This window comes from Delphinus delphis, chromosome 12, assembly GCF_949987515.2.
Source record: "Delphinus delphis chromosome 12, mDelDel1.2, whole genome shotgun sequence".
In the NCBI taxonomy this organism is placed as follows: domain Eukaryota; kingdom Metazoa; phylum Chordata; class Mammalia; order Artiodactyla; family Delphinidae; genus Delphinus; species Delphinus delphis.
Window position 1 is genome coordinate 87857315 of NC_082694.2, and position 21258 is coordinate 87878572.

The 21258-nt window shown below is 51.9% G+C and overlaps 1 protein-coding gene across 2 annotated transcripts in view; it reads right to left on the bottom strand.

Moving 5' to 3' along the window:
• Positions 1 to 21258, bottom strand: part of TRAPPC12 (trafficking protein particle complex subunit 12) — a 66241-nt gene that overhangs the window by 16293 nt on the left and 28690 nt on the right. For both annotated transcript variants that reach the window (XM_060027160.1, XM_060027158.1), the window contains exons 4-6: positions 19525 to 19638; positions 18249 to 18387; positions 6257 to 6369 (exon numbers count right to left, since the gene is read on the bottom strand). In XM_060027160.1, coding sequence (XP_059883143.1) covers positions 6257 to 6369; positions 18249 to 18387; positions 19525 to 19638 — 366 coding nt within the window. The remainder of the gene's footprint in view (positions 1 to 6256; positions 6370 to 18248; positions 18388 to 19524; positions 19639 to 21258) is intronic.

Sequence of the window (21258 nt, forward strand, 5' to 3'; positions counted from 1 at the left end):
CGCATGCCCCTCCTGTCCCTCCTGTCCAGGTGCAGGTCGGACGCCCGTGAGCAGTTCTGGGTCTGCTTCCCAGAACGACCAAGACGGGCCGTGCCCACGGCACCCATTCTGGAAGATGCTCCGGAAACGCGAGCGTGGGGTGGCGGGTCGGCAGCAGCTGGGCTCTGGGCAAGCCACGTACTTCCGAAAGTAACTACAATACTGAAATGACAGTGGTTTTGAGTGTGTGAAGATGCTGCTTGGACATGAATAGGGAGCAGCCAGGAGGAAATGTGGGCCTGGGAGACGGTTCTGGACCCGGTGTTCTTTCGGCAGGTGGGTGTGACCAGAGCTGAGAGGCTGCATCGACACCCCCCGCCCCACCCGCGGGTCCTGGGCTGTCCTGGATTGGTTCTGCGACGGGCAGCATCACTCCAGCAATGCAGACGCCGTCAACACTCTGGACAGCAGCAGAGGGAAGACAAAGGACTCAGAAGGCCCGGGCTCCGTTGTTTTGTCCAAGGAGAAAACTATACGCCTCGTACGAATATCCCAGCTGCCTGACTCCATACGTAACCAAGACCACTTGATCTCAGGGCTTCCCTGGTGGCGCAGTGGATAAGAATCCACCTGCCAATGCAGGGGACACGGGTTCGAGCCCTGGTCCAGGAAGATCCCACATGCTGCAGAGAAACAAAGCCCGTGCGCCACAACTACTGAGCCTGCGCTCTGGAGCCCACGAGCCGCAGCTACTGAGCCCAAGTGCCGCAACTACTGAAGCCTGTGTACCTACAGCCCGTGATCTGCAATAAGAGAAGCCACCGCAACAAGAAGCCCACGCCCCGCAACGAAGAGTAGCCCCCGCTCGCCGCAACTGGTGAACGCCCGCGCGCAGCAACGAAGACCCAATGCAGCCATAAATAGATAGATAGATAGATAAATAAAGGACCACTTGATCTCAAACAGGCAATGTGGTCACCTACTCATATTTAAAGGGAACAAACCCATGCCCTGACTTCTCTGCAGTTACCCTGGGTTTGGAAGATCACTTACAAACATTTTTGGGTTCGTGGGCCCTGGTGCATACGCATGACCCTGGACTCCGGTATTTTAAACTCCAGGTTCTGAGTCCTATGCAGGGTGCAGCCCAAACCCGGCCCTTCTGATGGGCTCCAGGCAGCACCAGTATGGGTGGTCTGGGGACCTCGGTTTGTGGGAAAGCTCTCATGGAAGGAGCCCTGGTCCTGTCCTTTGTCAGCCTGTCACGGGGCTGTGGGTGGGCTGTGGCTGTAGCGACCGCGTTTATGCACAAAGCGTCCAATCTTTGGACCCCTGGGGGCCGGCCCTAACTCAAGGACCCAAGAACTCACTAATGACCTGCGGTGTTCAGACTGAGGTGAGAGCAGGTCTCCCTAGAGGGGCTTAGATTTCTCTGGAAAGTTCTGGGACCTTCTCAGCCCTACCAGTCTCCTAGGGGACCTTCTGGAAAAAAGGCTTTTCAAAGTGAAAAGAGGCTTCTCGGAGTTGCTCCAAGCCACTGCAGGAATATTAAACACTCCCGTGGACCACGCACTGTGCCAGGTTGCTGGTCATCTAACCCACACAGCAGCCTGGAGGTGGCTGGTGACACCACTCCTCCCCAGGCTTCCACAGGCTTTCACCCCACCAGGAAGAGTCAGGGTCACACCTGGAAACACCCGTCTGCCTGACTCCAAAGCCCCTCCAGCCGCGGCCTGTGGACACCCCCCGGCAGGGCATCACACCTTGACGCAATGCTCTCTCTTTCCATGCAGGTCAGAGGGTGAGAACCTTCGATGCCAAGGTAAACGATGCCAGGATGGAGATTCCAGACCTCTCTGTTCCACCGAGGGCTGCCTGTTGCTGGGCTATCATGCAGGTGTCGGGCGGGACCGCCTGCCAACTCGGGTGACCTTACGGCACGCTGTGGGTCACCTCTGGCACATCAGATTTCACACGGGGCTGGGGCTGCTGAGGGGTGAGGTCGACATTCCCAAGTCTCTGTTCTGGGATCTGCAACGACCCTGCCGACAGGGACGCTCCTGTCACCTCCTCCTTCTGGGCCCTCTGAGCACACCCGGGCCCAGGGATTAGGAGCCATCACCTCCCCTTCTCCACCACCTGCCCTCACTTGCCAGCCACTCCCATCTTATCTGATGAAGCCACCGTCAATGTTTTCTCTGCTGGAGCGGGCAGGACAGAGGGGCGTGGGGACCATGGGCGTCTGGTGAAGCCGGGCAGCGGCGGGCGTGGTCACGCCAGATGGCCCGCCCAGCTGGGTGCTTCCCAGAGCGCCTGGCAGGGGGAGGGCGGACAATGTCTGTTCTCTCTTCCGTTCTTAACTTCGTTTACAAGTAAAACAGTATAACCGAGCAGGTCCATCTGTTGGAATTCCTTTTTAGTAAAGATATGAACCCTTCCTAGAAACGCCCCTCTCACCTCTGCCTCATTAGGGTGTCCAACCAAGAACAGAGCAAACCGACGTCCCTTCCCGAGGGGCTCCTTCGGCAGTGAGGGTCTCTGAAGGGGCAATTCCTTACCTGGTGCCCCGAGCCGGGCTAAGGTGGGGCGGGCAGAGGCTGCAGAAATCGAATTGTAGGGCAGGGCAGCACTGAACTTAAACCCACGCGGCACGTCCCCATCAGCGGCGACCCAAACCCCACGCTGATCTGGCATCATGACGCATGCAAACGGGCTTAGAAACGTGTTCCCTGGCTCTTTGCCGACGGGACCCAGAGGTGCAGTGGCCCGCAGAGAAGCCGAGGGGCAGGGATGGTGAGCAGAGGTACCGCTGCTGTGGCGTGACAGGGATGGCTCTCCTAAGCCACGGGGCATGCTTATTTTAAATCGAGGTATATTTTGTTCTTCATCAATACCACTACATCTGAACCAAACATTTACTACTTCACCACGTGGTTCTTACTTGTCACCTTCTATTTCAAAGACAGCAGAGAAAACCCTGGACCGTTTTGTAAAGGTCATGAGTAATGTTCTGCTAAAACTGGGCCGCACCTAAAAAATCGAGACAGTGCTCTCATCAGGTTGAATACACAGGCTCTAACCATTCTCCAGTGAATCTTCTGTATAAGGAAAAGCTCAGCTTCTTCTGAGCAAACGATGCCGGGGATTCCATAACTGGTGTTATGTCCCTCTCTGCTCTGCTTACCTGGACCCTCAGCGCCAACCTGTGTGTGGCATAAACCTTGTACGTTACCGACCGTACTGCTGTCTGAATTTTATCTTCCCTTTGCCCCGTTGTCCTCATTTAATTTTTTTTCAATAGAAAAATATTCTACTTATAAAACTAACACGTGCATTGTTAAGACCTGGACAGAGAATAAAAATGACCATTAAGCCCATTACCCACACCTCTAACGTACTGGAGTGTTCTTCCTTCAGGGCATATTACTTCCTTCACAGAGGCCGTCCTGTAATTGTAATTCTGCAGACTAGCTTGGACAGCGGATGTCACATCCTAAACACTTCCCACGTGACGGCTGTGGAGACGAGACACCCATCTGGAGCCCGTGTCGTGTCCCCACACCCCAGCCCGGCGCCCTGGGACACCCGGCTCTGTGCCCTGCTGCTCTGGTCGGGGCGGCACAGACTGGAAGCAGTGGGAGACCTCTATCCCAGTGTGTCCCTTTGCAGGGGGGACACTGGCTGCCCGGGCCGAGGGCCACCGGGTGGCAGGTGTCTGCTTCTCACCCACCCTGGCTGCCCCGGGCCCGCCCTCATCTCACTCTAGCTGCCACCCCGGGTCGTCCCCTTTCACTTGGGAAACCCGCGCTGGGGCTGAACCTGTGAACACCTGACGTGTGCTAGAGAGGCAGCGACCAACAGCGGGCTCCGAGCACATCTGCACACACACCTGCACCCGCGACAAGCGTGTGCACTTCCCAAGCACCGAGCGGGGCCCCGGCCGGCTTTCTCACTAAGGACGGAAACCTTCGTGCTCTCTTCTTTACCCCCTTCCCAGGCGCGGCTTCCACGCCCACCCCTGACCTCCAGAGCAACGAGAGACGCCACACGCGCAACGAAACCGACGGGCACAGAGCGCTTCGGGGGTGTGGACCACGCCGCTGCTTTCCTTCCGGAAATGACGCCCTGGTTTCGCTGCCTGCGTGGAGTGAAGCCCTCGATCGTCGTCAAGGCGCTGGCCGGTCGGCGGCTCCAGAGGGTAGCCCCGGCGCGGCCTCCTGTCCGCCCCAGCCCCCGTGACGACCCCAGGGCGGCCCGGGTGGGCCCTGCTCGACGCCGCAGCTGCACCCCAGCAGGCAGTTGCGTCTGGGAGGCCTGGTGGGCGCTGGCTGAGCCTGGGCCCCCTGGGTCTGGGGCGGGCAGGAGGCCAGGCCCGGCGAGCAGGCTGGGGAGGGGAAGCTGAGGCGGGGGGCCGGGTGCGAGCATCACCCTGGGAGAGACTATTTCACAGGCTGACTCATCTCCTTCCTTGCTGGACTCGCCCCCCCCCGCCCCCAGCGAGGAGCCCAGCGCCCCCTGACCCACTGAGAGCAGCTCTTGGCAGAGGAAGCGCGGCTGGCGCGCTCTGGCACCGGAAGGTGACGCACGAGGCCGAAGCCGCGTTCCAAGGCTTCCGGGCACACGCTGCACGTGCGGGGAAAAGGGCTGCGGCGGCCGTGTCACAGCCGGCGACCTGCTCTCGTGCAGGCCCCTCGCGGCCGGACCTCAGCTGTACTTAACCCTCGGAGGCTCCGTCTCCTTGTCTGTACATCAGGCATGGCGCCGCCTTGTACAGCCGTCGTGAGCACTTCCGGAGCTTCAGCATAAAGCACGGAGCACAGCACCCATCGTGTAGGCGGGAGCACTGAGCACAGCCCCGTGGCCACCGCCGCCATCACCGCCACCCCCGTGTCCGACCTCCGAGCCCGTGGCGTCAAGGGCAGCACCACGTGGCAGCAGGCGTGGCAGGCGGGCACCCGGAGACGCATGGAGAGCGTGGAGCCCGCCGGGCAGGCCTTGGGAGACAGCCTTAGGGTTAAAGCCTTAGAATTCATATGCACGTCCCCTGTGACACGGAGGTGAGTGAAAAGCAATAAAAACAATCATCTGTGTGTGATTTAGAACATCACTGATTCAGTACCAATTACAAGTTTTGTTTTCCTATTTCTGGAAATAACTATTTTAACCATGTTTTAAGAGTCAAGGAAAGGAGTGTTAGACTCTAAAAAATAGTGATGACACAATTTCCCCCATCAACGGATCAAATTATAAGAGAGCAAAGTTTTTCTTTTTATCTTTTAAGCTATAAAAGCCAAAAACCGATGCAAAGCTTAAGAGTGTCAGGTGGCCTGCTGTGGCGTCCACTCTGCGAGGGCGGAAGCCCTGCCACTTCCCTGCCGGGAACACAGAGGACCCCCCAGGAGCTCCAGGAACGTCCACCATAGAGCAGCTGGGGACTGAAGCAGGAACTCGACAAGTACAAATAACCTCGTTTAAAAACCTGTCACATGCTGCCGCTCCTAACTGCTTGCTGTTACAGCTATGGAAGCCCTTCCACAGACGACGCTGCAGCTAAGCTACACAGCAAGGCTGCCAGGAGGGTAGGAAAGGCAGGCTCACTTCCAGTCTGAAGACGGAGGCTCTCGGGGGCGCGGCTGCCCGCTGCCTGGAGATGGGGAGACTCTGAACCCCACATCTCTCCTTCCCATCACTCAGTGCAGTAAATCTCATCTTCTGTTGATACAACTTGATGCCTTCCACGTAATTATTACTTTACAACCCAGAATAACTCGGGAAGCACTTCGGAACCTTGTCTGCCTTTGGAGTCAGTATTACGAGTGACACTTGTCATGATACACTATAATTTGCTTTGATTCTGGAACATTTTAAACCATTATCTCTTTAAATGCTGCTCTGATGCTCCGTTTGACATGAAGCAGGTGCACGTAGCCTTTTGCAGGATGCGTGAGTGGTCGGGCAGCCCGGCACGTGTCCACGTGTGTGATTTCTACACAAGAGGGGACGCTCCTGCTTTTCATTTACTAATAATACCGGGAAGAAAGATTTCAGGCTTCAAGCTTTGCCGAAAACCACCCACCGCCCCCCCAGAATAATTCAGCAAGAACAGTGAATTGCACGGTCACAAGGAACCGGGTCAGTCTGCCTTTCAGGAGGGGGAAGCACAGTGGTGGGAAGGGTACAGGGTGGCGTGATGTGCTTCTCGTGAGGGCGGGAAAGTCTGGGTGAGCCCTCCATCAGGAGGGGAGGAGTCAGCGGCCCAATTTGGTGCGACGGTTACCTTGCTGCAGACGGCCTTCACCCTGTGCAGCCGGTCCAGCGACTCCTGGGGGTTCCCCAGGTACTGCTGAAGCTCCGCGTGTAGGATCCGCATCGAAAAGGGGACCATGGAGCCTAGAACCAAAGTCAAAGCAGAGTGAGTCTGTTTGCTGTAACTGAGCACAACTAAGCACCCTCTCAGAGTGAGCACCCATGCAGCAGGGAATCTGCAGATGTTCTAGCAGAAGGGATGACGGAATCCCTTATGTCTTGGTAAAGTATGCGATGATGCCAATTATAAAACGTGTCTTGGTTTTCTCTGTACAGCTGTATGTTCTAGACAATGACCAAAGGAGAAAGCTGGCTGTCACTGCTTTTCCAGAGTTACGCCACAATCGTGTAGAAATTATCACAAAATGAGTAGAATGGTAGAGACCACTGCCTGCTCCAGTAAAAAAAAACAGAACACTCATGGATTCTCTGTACTCCTTTGGGATGTTGACTCCGGGACGTGTGTGTGTGGGGGGGGGGGGGCTCTGGAGTGAAAGTTCTGTGTGTGTGTGTGTGTGGCTCTGGAGTGAAAGTTCTACTCAGAGCTGTCCCAGCGGAAGGAAGGCATGGCAGCTGGCCTTGCAGACTCCACTGCCCAGGGCTGCCCCGGAGGGAGTGAGTTCTGGGCAGTGCCACCTCCATCAGCGTGCTGGGGGCATGAGAGCAGTGATCCGAAAAGCACTGCAGTTGAAATGAGCTTTTGCACAGTGTCTGAACGTGGCTGTGTTCTCTCAGGGTGAGGGAATCTTTCTGTTAGTGTCGCGTTCCCCTCTGACATGACTTGGATGTGTATCTGTATCAGTATATATCGTAATTTAGTAAGTATGTAAGTATGTAAATGCCGTCAAATAATCAAACAGCCTGTGCTGACTATGAACGACTTGAAGGATGTGACAAAGCCAGCACAGGGCAACCTCACAGATTCAGAAGGGGCCTCTCAATACTTAGATCTGGACTACACTTTATTATTATTTTATTTTTTGGCTGCGTTGGGTCCTCGTTGCTGCGCGTGCACTTTCTCTAGTTGTGGTGAGTAGGGGCTACTCTTCGTTGCGATGTGTGGGCTTCTCATCGTGGTGGCTTGTTGCGGAGCACGGGCTCTAGGCATGCGGGCTTCAGTAGGTGCAGCACACAGGGCTCAGAAGTTGCGGCGTGTGAGCTCTAGGGCTCGCGGGCTCTAGAGCACAGGCTCAGTAGTTGTGGCGCAGGGGCTTAGTTGCTCCGCGGCATGTGGGATCTTCCCGGACCAGGGATTGAACCCGTGTCCCCTGCATTGGCAGGTGGATTCTTAACCACTGCGCCACCAGGGAAGTCCCTGGACTACACTTTAAAGATGGTTAGAAGCAAGCTGTGTGACAGCTGCAAGCTGCTCAGCCTCTCTGTGCCTCAGTCCGTCCATCGTCCATCCAGCAACCATCAGCGAGGGCCTACCATGTGCCACACTGAGGTGGCTTCATGTTTGTGCTTCTTAGCTTGAAAAACTGTATGATGCTCTATGGTCTTCAGTAAGGATAGGAAGAAGAAAGGTCAAGAGGACAAACAAAACTAAGGAATACTATGGAAAATCGTTTCTATTGTGATTGTGAGCCTAGAGAAAAGAAAGATGACAATTATTCAATTTAAATGTTAGAATTTTATTTTGATGACACTAAATAATTGCCACGTCTGAAGAAGACGGTGACTGAGTTGACATCCTGGCATCAGTCATTTCAGCTTCCTAGAAACCATTTCTTGACCGTTGGCATCACTAAAATGGGATCGCGCTAACATGGTAAGTCACACGTAAGTTGTGTCTGTCATCCCTATACATCAGAGAACAGGCAGTAGTCGTTCCCACGTGGTTTAGAATTTACCTGCAGGGAGAGAATCTCTACAACACTTTAAGCTTTATAAGATAATTGCAGAAACAAAACGTCTGTGAAGTTCCCAAGCCCAATTTATAAATGAGCTGAATATATGACAAGGTGGTCGGGAGTTACTTGCTCTTTGCCCTGGAAACTGCCCATGGACCTGGGGAAGTTTTTGCATTTGAAAGAACATATGAAAATATTTCAAACTAAATGAAAATGAAAATACTATTTATCAAAATTCGTGGGATGCAGCAAAAGCAGTGCTAAGAGGGAATTTTACAGTGTTAAATGCATATATTTAAAAGACCTAAAATTAATCATCTAAGCTTCTACTGTAGGATACGAGATAAAAACAAGCAATATAAAAGCAGAAGAAAAGAAAGAAAAGTTAGAGCAGAAAGCAATGACATTGGAAACAGGAAATCAAGAGAGAAAATCATCAAAATCCAAATCTAGTTCTTTGACAAAAATCAATAAAATTTATAAAACTCTAGCCAGGCTAACCAAGAAAGAAGAGAGAAGACATGAATTACTAATATCAGAAATGAAAAAGGGGTCATCACTACTGATCACGTGGACATTAAAAGGAAAATAAAGGAATATTATGAACAAATCTATGTCAACAAATTTTATAACCTAGATGAAATGGACCAATTCCTTGAAAGACACAACCTACTTACTAAAACTCATACAAGGAGAAATAGATAATCTAAATAGGCCAATATCTACTTAAGAAATGAAATCGATAAATAGTAACCTTCCAAAACTAGAAGGCACCAGGCCCAGGCCCAGATGGTTTCACTGGTGAATTCTACACAACATTTAAGGAGGAAGTGGTACCAATTCTCTACAGCCTCTTCCAGAAAACAGAAGTGGAGGGGATGCTCCCTCATTTATTCTATGAGGCCAGCATTATAGAAAAATCAGGAAAAAATCAGTATTATAAGAAAGGAAAACTATAGATGAACATAGCTAATGCACATAGATACAAAAATCCTCCACAAAATTAGCAAGTCAACTCCAACTAGATCAAATCCAACAAAAAATTAGCAAATCAAAACTAACAGTGTATAAAAGAAATTATCCACCATGACCAACTGGGATTTATTCCAGGTATGCAAGGTTGGTTCAACATTCAAAAATGAATTAACGTAACCCATCACATCAAACAAGCTAAACAAGAAAAATCACACAATAAATCAAGAGAAGCAGAAGAAGCATTTGACAAAATATACCACCCATTCATGACTAAAACTCTCAGCAAACTATGAATAGAGGGAAACGTCCTCAATTTGATAAAGAACATCTATAAACACCTACAGCTAAAAACATCTATAAACACCTACGGTGAGAAGCCAGGTGCCTCCCCCTAAGGTCCTGAATCGTGCCGAGATGCCCCTCCCCTTTTTAACCACTCCTACTGAACATGCTGCTGGAAGTCCTAACTAACGTAGACAGAACAAAGACCCTTTGGAAGACCAGAAGAACGTGCCTGCGGTTCTGTCTTCTCTGGGCCCTCACACCGTCTTCTCTCCAGGCACCGTCTTCTATGGAGTAACAGACATCCCTGTCCCAAACTGTCGAGCTTTCCACCAGAGCCTGTCTGTGCTGGACTGGACTCCCGCAGCTCTGGGAGGTGGACGCAGGCAGATGCCGGCGACAGGTGACACTCCACGTGCCTCCCTGTGACTTGCATCTGGAGTTGGGACTCTATCCAGACGGCCGAGAGCAGGAAGAGAAGAGCCAGCACCGATCCTCCTTAACCACGTCACCCTTGCCCGTGGCTTTCCTGGGAGTGTCCGGGAGAAAGCCAGGGCTAAAGTGGGCAGCAGTTTCCCCCTCTTCTCTCTTGGTACCACTGGGAAGGTCTCATACTGCTTAAAAATCTCACAGAGCAGAAATCGAGAGGGAAGCACACACACAGCCTCATGACACATCAGAAAGAGGAATGCCCCTCTCTAGAAAAATATACTGTTCATACAGCCACAACAAGAAAAGCAGCTGGAGAAACGCTGTCTATTAATCCCAGCTTGAACAGGTTAACAGCCAGTCACTCAGTGGGTTTCAGGTGCCAATGCAGGCACAGGCGCTGGACGTACACTGGTCACGAAGGGGATGTGACCACTGTTCCCAAGCAAACCCCACAACCTCGCCAGTAAAACACAACAGAAACTGTTTCAACGTAACTCAGGCCTTCCCTGCTTTTGTTTGTTTGTTTGTTTTAAAGAAATGCAAATAAAAGTACCTTTAAACTGATTCTCTCAGTCTAGCAAACCCAGCCTTGCTCTGTGTGAAGAGTCACTGGGAATCGGTGAAGCCCTTCATGCCAGAAGAATCCAGCAACATGAAATACGCAGCAGCTCCACAGCAGCCAGAAGCCTGTCTCCCCTGCATGGAGAGCACGCCTTGAAAAAGAGGGCAAGTCAGAATCTGGAAGGAAACGTATTTCCCAGTGGCTCTGTTTTTCTGGAAAGTTCCCACATATAGTCATGGCCTGCCAAAATCTAGGTCGGTATAAATACGGTAGAAGTGCTCTCATTAATCATTTAGAAAACATTAAATGAAAACACTCCTACACAATTCATGTTATCGAGTCCCCTGCAGTACTGCAGACCCACTCGGCAGCCACAGAATCAGAGCGGGATGCACCAGAAATCACACAGGCCCCGTGCTGGGCAGCGAACTTGAAAGAAAAAGCAAAAGGAGGAATGTCAGCTTGACTCCAGCGGGGCACACAGGCATGGGACTTCCCTGGCGTGGAGACGGTCTGGCCTTCCCGCCACCCACTCGCCTGTGTGCTGGGTGGGTGGCATCCTCTCTCCACTTTCCTGGCCACCCGCCCAGCCGGACAGGGGACTGGGACATGGCCAGGCTGCTGGGAGGCCCGAGCGTGCTGACGCGATGGTGCCTGGTGGACGCCCAGCAGAGCGCAGACTCCGTGGACCCTCTGCCCACGGTCGGCAGGCTCAGCTCTCCCCCTTGGGGCCTGGCAGTTCCTCTCGCTGTCAAGGCAAGCAGGACCCGGTGCCCGACTGCTGCCCTGCACTTGCTTCCCTGGAGCCGGCGCCCACCCCCGTCCTTCCCCGACCCCTGCGACCCGGCGGCACGCGAGGAGTGGAGCCCCTGCTTCCTCTGCTCTGCCATGAGGACACAGGTCGGGGGACGCCCGTGCCTGGCAGAGAGCACAGAGTCCCTCACCTGCCACAAAACAACCCTCAATGAGACACTTCCAACTTCAAGGCTGCATCTGAAAACAAAACACCAGCCTGAGTGAGTCCTAGACGACTTATTAGTAAAGGGGTAATTCGGTGCTGCCCCAGAGCCCTGAGGCAGGAAGGGGAATTCAGGATGGTCCATACTGCCTCTGCATGAGCCTGAAACGCTGAGTCTGATGCAGGTGGCGCTGGGAACGCACGTGTCTCCCACGTTTCTCACGTGAGACGGGTTACAGGAGGCTTCACTTGGGTGTCCTGACGATAGAGGTGGCGCCCCGAACTGCACATGTTCGTCTCTCTTAACCATCTGTTCCAGTAAACACTGGACGTGCCAGAGTTCACTAGGAGAGTGAGCAACGTGAAGAGCTGTAGGATTTGCTAACCAGCCTTCTCAGACCGAGGAAAATAGGCTTAAGTGATAAACTCGGAGGAGTTCTGGCACAGAGGAAAGTAAACTTGGAAATCTAACCTAAGCAGCAGATGTTAACTCTGAGACATGAGTTAATTTTCTCATGGAAAACAAAGTAAGACATCTGAAATGTGCTGAACAATTCTGAACCACCATGTATGGTTATGTGTTGATAAAAAGTTTCTGAATTTAGTCTGAGAACTAGAAACGTGAGTTGCATGATTCTGGAGGGAGGGCAGAAAAGGACGGAGGACCCAGTGACAGTTCACCTTTGCTGACCCAGGCGGGGAGGGAGCTGATGGGAGCCAGAGGGTCAGTCAGAGTGCATGTCTCATCAGCTTTGGTCTGACTCGGTAATTCATAAGGATTAAGTTCTGAAATAAGACTTCACATGAAATCATTATAGCTCTATTAACTTAAACTAAACACACAGATTTGAATTTAGTATCAGAAGAGGCACTGCTATCTGTGTGTTTCTTAAACAACAATCAAAATGTTTTTCATTTCTAACAGAGGGATCTGTGGCTTCACAGTTTTCCTCCAGTTGCACAGAAAGCTGGAGTGAACTGTCCTACGCAGAGGTGCACTCTGACAGCCCGAAGCTCACTTCCAACATTATGCTTTCTTTCGAACAGGAGACAGAATTCCAACAAAAGACAGAAAAGATGGTGGTGGGATGGGAAACCTTAGTGTCCTACAAGAGGCTGAAAAGAACTCCATCAGGAATGGGTATGTTAACGACATCAGGAGTGGACATTTCATCTGTTTTGAAGATAAAATTTCAATGAATATGCATAACTTAAAGAGTGAACCCAAATGTAATGTTAATAATCATGTATCAACACTGGTTATCAATTGTAACAAAGGCACCAGACCAGAGCAAGACGTTCATAAAAAAACACAGTAAATGATCTCGTAATATTATCCATGGATACAATCCCTCTAAACAGTTCTCAAGAATCCAAACCCAATAGGAGAAGCAATCTGTGTTAGTGTAACAATTACAATAGCAAAAATAATTTGAGTAAAAGCAAATTAAAGGGAGAAGGCTATTATAAACATATGAAGAATGGCTCTCAAAAGAGAAACAATGTGAAGGGTTTTGAAAAGGTACTTTAAAGCCTTAACAGGAACAGTAATTCTGAACTTGTCAACATTAAAGACAAACAAAACCCAAAACACTTATTTGGGAAAAGGCTGGCATCCGTGACACTCTTGTTTTCTCCCCGGGAGCTGAGGTGGGAGCAGGTTTCCAGGGAGGGGTGGATGCTCCACAGGCTGTGTAGGGTGGTACAGGGGTGTCTGTCTTCAGGGCCAAAGACGATGTGGGCAGGGAGCGTGGGGGACCCTTGCTAAGCTGACAAAAAGGTTATGTTGGTATTTTTTAGGGTTAGAAACGATATTTCCCAGAATGGGAGAAGATATTTGCAAGATTCATAACAAATAAAGGATTAAATACCTAAAATATGTAAAGAACTACAACAAATCAATAACAAAAAATAACCCAATGGAAATGTGGGCAAAGATTATGAAGGAGTGGGTCCCCTCAGAGGAAACTGCAACAGCCAGTAACACACAAAAGCCATTTAACCCTAGAAGATGTAACGAGAGGTAGAATTTCAGACCCACCAGATAGAAGTCTTATTGATAAGACTTATTCACAGGTGGGGAAACAAAAACTTGAATACACTGGTTTTGGGAATCTAAATTAGTATAACTACTTTGGAAAGTAATTTGACCATTTCTTGTAAGATTGGAAATACGACCACCACACAGCCTGGCACTGACACTTTTACTTTATAGAGAAATGCAGGAACACGTGGCCAAAGAGAAACACGCACCACAATGCATCGTTCATTAGGGTCTGGAACTGGAACGATCCTACCTGCTCACCTTATGGATACAAATAATGTTACGTGGGAAAAAGAGGCAAAATGAAGAAAGATACGCTCCTCATGTACATTTCAAAAGGCTGCGGTTCTCTCTGTATTGTGTGTGTGTGTATGTGTGTGTATGCAGTGGAAATGTCAAAACATGACATGGAAACACAAATTCACGCTAAGCTGCTTTAGGAGGGGATGGAAATGGGGAGCTTTAAAGGCTGAATCAATAATACTTGAGCTTATTACAAAAAAAGTCTGAAGTAAATATGAAAAACACGTTAATATTTGTTAACTATCTGAGTGCTTAATAAAACTTTTTTGACGTTTAAAAAAATTTAATTTTTGTTAAGAGTGGATTCAACCAGGAGGCATCCCCACATAGGACTTCTCAAAAAGGACAGAACTGGGTGGGTAAGAGTACCCAGGACGTGCGTGACAGAACAATCAAGCATCCCCACCTGCGGAAACCATTCCAGCAGCCCGGTGACATCTGGCTCCACTAAACTGTGTGTGAGGGCCCTGCGGGAAGCACAGTCAGAGCTCTAGACAGGGGCCTGCCATCCCTCAAGCAGCGGGACGCCGACAGGAAAGACAGCCTTGCCCGGCAGAGGGGATGGGTTCTCACGGGGCCGCTGAGGCTCCGGGCTCAGGCCACTGTCTTTATATCTTCTACTGGCACGACCGGCGCTGAAGCTCTGGGTTTCCCGAGCTGTGTGACAGTTACAGGTGGAGAAGCTCGGTGGCCGGGTGTCACCCTAGCGTATCACATCTGGGTGTGTCCTGCTGGGGTGTGGGGACCACACGTCAAGGAGACGCGAGCTGTCTGTTCACAGCCCCCCGCCAGGGCTTCTAAACCCCACACCTGAGAATGAGCTCTGCTCACCACGCTGTGGGCAGTCTGAGATGCTTGATGCGAGCAGCTTCTGGCCCAGCCTCTCGGGCCTGGAATTACAGGGCTGAACATACAGCAAAGAGGGGAGCAGCAACCAACGGAGAGCGCGAAGAGGGAGGACACAGGTGAGGGACGAGCAAGGAGAGTTCAAGGAAGGGGGCTTCTCCAGCCTCCGGTGGCCTGTTCAACAACCACTGCCGTCATTCTTTCTTGCGAACAAGAGTGAGAATTCCAAACAACTGATTAAAAGGCGGCCTGAGTGTGTGAAAACACACACTCCCTGAAAGTAACTCCATGAAAACTGCTAGAGGGCTTCCCTGGTGGTGCAGTGGTTGGGAGTCCGCCTGCCAATGCAGCGGACACGGGTTCGTGCCCCGGTCCGGGAGGATCCCACATGCCGCGGAGCGGCTGGGCCCGTGAGCCACGGCCGCTGAGCCTGCGCGTCCGGAGCCTGTGCTTTGCAACGGGAGAGGCCACAGCAGTGAGAGACCCGTGTACCGCAAAAAACAAACAAAAAACTGCTAGAAATGTTAGAGGATTTATAAGACCACAATACTCTTCCTTTCTTAGATGAAAATTAAAAAAGAAAATTTCATGATTTTTACTTATGACTCATTATGACTTGTTATGAATATTCTGAATGGGTAAAAATTATGCCCAATATTTAAATAAAATATATTAAAGCTCATTCATAAATGTTATTTATTTGTTTATATCATTATAGCTTCCTTTTAAAAGCACGTTTTAATGACCTGCTTTGCTTATATACTGGAAGCTAAAATGAAATGAATGAATCAAAATCTCACATTTAGGCTTGTTACACCACAAAATGAGAAGAAAAATGAGTAAACATTCAGCGTGTCATCATGAACGTTCACACGCTTAGCTCAAATATACGTAGGATTTCTGTCTATTCTATAATCTACCTGAGCTGCTTAGTGACGCAGGGCCACCAGCTGCTCTTTATCCCCATCCCAGTGCAATGTAATTCCAGGCAGAATCAGAAGCCTGCATTCAGTGTGTACATCCTCAGGACGAGATGTTCTAAGAGTTGAGGGGAAGGATGACAGAGTCCTACACTTGGACCCGAGGACCTGATTCCTCATTTTACAGGAAACTCGGCGTCGCCTCCGTGAACCTCTGTCCATGAGGAGAACCAGCAGGGCCGCAGTGGCCACAGGACAGAGCCACTGGGCGATGGCCTGCGCGCTCAGAGTTCTGAGCTTTTGTCAGCAGCAGACAAAACACCTGTCGGCACCAGCTGCCAATCCCCGGACCCAGCGGAGGGTCCCGCGCTCTGCCGTGAGCGTGACCAGGCCCGGGGGTGCGGGGGAGGCCGTGGGCAGGCCGGTACGGGAGCCGCCAGGCCACAGTCAGCCACGGTGGGAAGAAACATTTTTTTCCTATGCTGAAGGGAAACATAGCTGCTCCTAACCAGAAGCATGGGAACAGCTGTCTCTTGATTATCAAGGCTGCCAGGTAGAATTTATTGAACAGAAATATCCCCACACTTCCCCACGTAACATGCCTTTAACCTTTCCATCGAACACCTTTCTACTATTAAGAAGTGGCAACAGAGACACATCCTCATTTGGGGTAGAAGCCCGCTCATCGCCTTCTGCGGAAGGGATGGACCACAAATGGCTAGGAAGTGTCAGTGAGAAAGGGACGCAGGACCTCCCACGCTGGGGGAGTAGCCCCCGGACAACCAGGGGATGCTGGGCCTCTCCAGACGAGCACGGGAGGACGTGGACGCCCCTACAACGCCAGGCACACGGATGAACCTTACGGAGTGAGAGGACGGATACAGCCCTGCTCCCCAGTGCTGGGGGCTTCCTGGCACAAGTGTGGGAGGGTGACCTTCCGAGAGAGGAGGCGGACGTGTCTGCCTGCCCTGTGCAGACACCACGGGGCCCCAGAGCAGGAAGCGTGGGCGGGAGAGCAAGGCCGGGGGGCCTCCCACCCACTTCTAACCTGTGGAGCCGCCACTGCTGCTGGGGCCACACCCTGAACGCTTGCTCACCAGGGCTCCTGGCTTTGGGCCCTTCTCGCATGGTCCTCCGGAGACTAGCTGGACCCGATAGGCCACTGGCTGGTAAGAAGTTTCACAAATTTGGGGCGGGAGCCCTGCCACCCGCTTCCTGACTCCGAGCAGTATAGCACGGCTAGTTCACTTCCACGCAGTCGAGCCAACCTCATTGAGACAACCAGTCTGATTTCTGCCCTGTGGTAGGTTTTAAAACCTACCTTTTTTCCCCCTTTTCTACAAGGGGTGAGTTCCTTTAGTCAAAAAGAAGAAAAAGAATTTTTACACTAGTGAAGCTAAAAGTCTAACAGTACCTCATGTTGAAAATCCTCCTTCAAGCCTGGGAAAACTCAGGGCAATACAGACCAACTCCCATTACGTGAAAAGTGAAGATGATGAAGGATGAAGCACTGAGGACTAAGAAAGCCTAACCCCCCAACCTTCCCTGTGTCCCCCAAAGAAACAGGATCTGAGATTTAAGGAAAAACAACACAAAAAGAAGTTGAGAAACGTGTTTTCACTTCTAGTCTTCTTAGTTCATCATTTACCTACCAAGTTAAGGAAGATGTTGACTTTTGATTTTTTGAAACTTCTACAAAAATTACCATCTTTTTTATTAATTGGGCCTTTGTAGTCTCTTGTTCTGTTTTTATATTTTCTTCCCCAATCAGGCTCTGCATTTCCTGGCAACCAGGACCTTTCTTTGTCGCTCCACTGCTGCCTCCAACAGACGATGACCAGCCAATCTTACAAAAGATGGCAGCGATCTACGGTTTGTCACTGGTGAATCAAGAACAGATGAGAAAAACAGCCAGTGCAGTGATTACTACGTGCGGCCACTTCTAAGCAACCTACACATACGACCTCATTCACTCTTCATGACTCTCCAGGAAGAAGCACGATTACCACCCTGTTGTACTGATAAGGACACCAGGGCAGAGATGCCGAACCACTGGCCCAAGGTCACACAGCAGTAAGAGGAGGGGCCCGGATGTAACAGGGAGTGCGGCTCCAGAGCCCGGGCTTTCAGTACCCATGCTCATGCTGCCCCTCAGAGGTCCTTCCAAATTGTTTTACATTTAATACAAACATTCGATGGGTTTCAAACATATTTACAAGGTTCTCCACCAGGAGATGTTCATTCTGCCTCAAGGCTACTCCAGAAGGCTCTTTGTAACCGGCCCTCTCCCTTCCCCAAGTCTTATTTCTGGCCACCTCCCGACAATTACCCCATGCTGCAGCCCAGTGTCTCCAAATGATGGTCCTGACCCATTGGTGGGCTGCAACCAGACTTTTAAATAAATTAAATAAATCAGAATGGAAATTAGGAGAAAACGGCACAGAATCATTGGCACAGCATTGCTGCATGACTGTCTGTCTCTGTTTCATTTCTGTGTGTACGTTTGCACTAGGTCACGATGCAGGATTATTTTTTACTCCGCAGCACAGTCTGAATGTCACCACCTAATCCTCATACCAGATCTTAGTGCCATGGCACATCAGGTGCCCGAGAACGGGCAGATGGATGCGTCAGTGGGTCTGTCCAGCTCAGTGTGTTCAGGAGCCAGAGTGAGGTCACCCTGTAGGTCAAGGCCCACTGCGGGCCGCTTGTCTGATGACCAGGACTGGATATAAGTGCAGGCAAAGCATAGCACATGCAGAAGCACTGACGTTCACCCCAGCCTTACCCCTACGCCCAGGGTACACGTGAGGGTAGTACTCGTAATAGAGATCTGGCTGATCCAGGTTTCCGAAGGGCTCAAACTCCATCTCGGCATTCTGGAAAAGGCCCAGCTTCACCAGCAGTGCCAGCCTCACAAACCAAAGCTAAAAACCAAAACATAATTGAAATAATCGGTTATCTGTGTGTCGCAGGGTCAGAGACTCCTATTCCCTTTTAATTTGATATTAGAGCTCGATTTCAAATACATTAAAACAAGAGCTAAACTAACTTTCTTTCTTGGCACGTTTGCATAATTACAGGTTTATAAAAACGGATTTGAAAAGGGACACCGCCTCCCGGAAGGAGAGCAGAATCCAGGGCCTGGGGTGAAGGAGGAGGGAGGCCGAGAGCGCAGAGGGAGCGGGCGGCGGAGCTGTGTCGGGGGAGCAGCGAAGGGCGTGGCATCTCGGGGGGAGGGGCATGGGGGAGCAGCCGGTTCCAGTGGCCAGAACACACGGCACCTTCAGGAAACCAGCGGAGGCCACGTGAGAGGGCAGGGTTGGGGCCTCGGAAGTGACCCAAGTCAACCTCGTTCCACCATGGAGAGAAACGAGGTGTAAAAGCAGTGACCGCGTGGTAAGGGCCGGACTGAAAAGCCGGGCACCGCTCCGAGTGAGCGAAGGCCGCCCTGCTCCGGTCCGCCATGCGTGCACGGCCGCCTGTAACCTGGGGGCGGCGGGTGGGGCTCGCAGCTGCAGAGCAGGAAGGTGGCGGCGGTCTGTGGGACGACCGTGAAGAGGGAACAGGGGTCGGCTCACGCGGGAAGCGGAGCCGTGTCCGGGGAGGGCCACCCTGGCCGTGCGGACGGGCTTCAGAGATGAGGAAGAAAAACCTGCCCCGCTTGGGCCAGAGGCCGGGGGACGCAGCGCGTGTAACGTGGCCGTGCGCTCCTGACCGCGCCCCGCCGGCTGCCGGCGGGCAGACTGAGAACCAGGAGCACAGCCCAGACCGCTGCGCCCGGAGGCCTCCAGGGTCCCTCCTTTCACCAGCTCTTCGCGGACTTGGAGAATCTGGAGGCTGGCTCGATTTGGGGGGGGGGGGTTCCTACAGAATTTCGAATAAAAGTCAGCAAACGCCCCGTGAAGAGGCGGGAATTTAAGGACTTCTGCGCTGCACCTTCTCGTCAGAGGAGCTTCCCGTCGTTCAGAACTCTCCTTTCCGCGCTCCTCCCTCCTCCTTAAGAACTTAAGGCCCTTCCAGCCCCCAGACGCTGCTGAAGCCAAGAAGGCTCAGGGCAGTACCTGCAGGGAGTCGGCGGTGTGGCTGGTCGGCAGCCCGCTCTTGCCATAGCCTTGGCCGTGGGCCGTAAGGAGCCGCCCGCACAGGTCCACGGCTGCCCTCCAGTTCTTGCAGCTCTGAAAGACACGGGGACAAGTCACCAAGGGCTGGGCGGCTCACACGCGAAGGCCTGACGGGCGTTAGGCAGGAAGGGTGCCGAGCCGGAGACGCGCTTCAAGACGAGCGAAAGGGAGTATCTTACCAGTTAACCGCTGACAGCGCGGGGCAGAATTCTCTACGAAAGCTCCCCGACCACAAATCCGTAAGGCTGCTTTCCTTTTTAGCAAGACACCTCTATCTTGTGATTTTTTTATCAAATTACAATCGAATATTTAATTTTAATCTGTGTGCTGGGTATATCTGTATCTAAGGTCTGTGTGTGACTGTAAGTGGTTTATATGTTTAACATGATTCTATGTTCTCAATATGAAAAATAAATCAATGAACTACGCCGACGCAACATGTTCTAGGCCATGTATCCACATGCAGCGCTTCATGTTGTAACTAGAGGGATGCTGGCTTATACCGACACACGGGCTCGGGGACTCGGCCTCACCGTGCCCATCTCTGCCCTCATGCGACACAGAAAGGAGGGCCACCAGGCAAATGGGCGGGGAAGCATCACCAGAGGGACCGTTTGACCCTTTAAGAAGCTAGAAGTGGATGCTGGACGCAGGCTCTCCCGACAGAACAGGCACCACCCGTCGCCGCGTCAGCGCACGGCCCAGTCCACACAGCAGAGGCAGGTCAGGTCTGCGGAGCAGGGGGTGGAGCAGGGGGTGAGCACACATCTTTGCACCTGTTAACCTTGGCTCCAGCGAGGAAGGGGGACAGTAAACTGCTGTTTTCAAGGACGCACGAAGTGCTTCTTGAACAAGAAGCCGGGGGTGCCGGGGGAGCGTGTCCAGCCTGTTCTTTCCTCAGTTAGAATTCACATTTCTTTTTATGACACAGTCAGCGAGGACCAGCTCCTCGTGGAGGACCCCCCATTCCTCTTCTTCCTCTCTCACGTGCGTGTGTGCATGCCCAGCCCACTTAGTGCAACTGGGCCGGGAAGGACGTTGGTGTGGCACGAGTCCAGGCTCCACGGTGAACTGGCCGTGTGCCCTAACGCAAGCCGCCTGCCTGCCCCAGCCACGGGCACCTCAGGCTCCTCGCGGCTCCTCGTGACCTGACAGGTCATGGCTTTTTAGTGCTGAGTGATATTCCAGCGTCTGGACGAACCACCGTTACCCATTCACCTGCTGAAGGGCACCTTGACCACATCCAATCTTTGGCCACGATGAATAAAGGTGCTATGAACATGCAAGTGCAGGCTTCTGTGTGGATATGAGTTTGAAATTCTCTGGGCAGAGCGAGCAGCAGGACTGCCGGACTGGATGGCAGGCTCATCTGGCTTTACAAGGACCCTCAAGGCTGTGCACACCTGCTCTCCATCAGCAGAGAGTGGAGCCTGCTGGCCGCATGCCCGCTGGCACCTGCGGGGTCAGAGCCTGGATTCCAGCTGCTCTCATAGGCGTGCAGTGGTCTCTCAGTGTTGCATGGGCTTCTCAACACTTTCTCGCGTTATTTTCCTCCCGCGTTATTTTCCTCACTGGCCCGACAGCCAGCACCAGCTATCGGATTCCTGTCTGCAGGCTGCAGCTGTAACCGGATGATGCAAACCCGATTTCTTAAGATATATCTTGCAGCCTTCC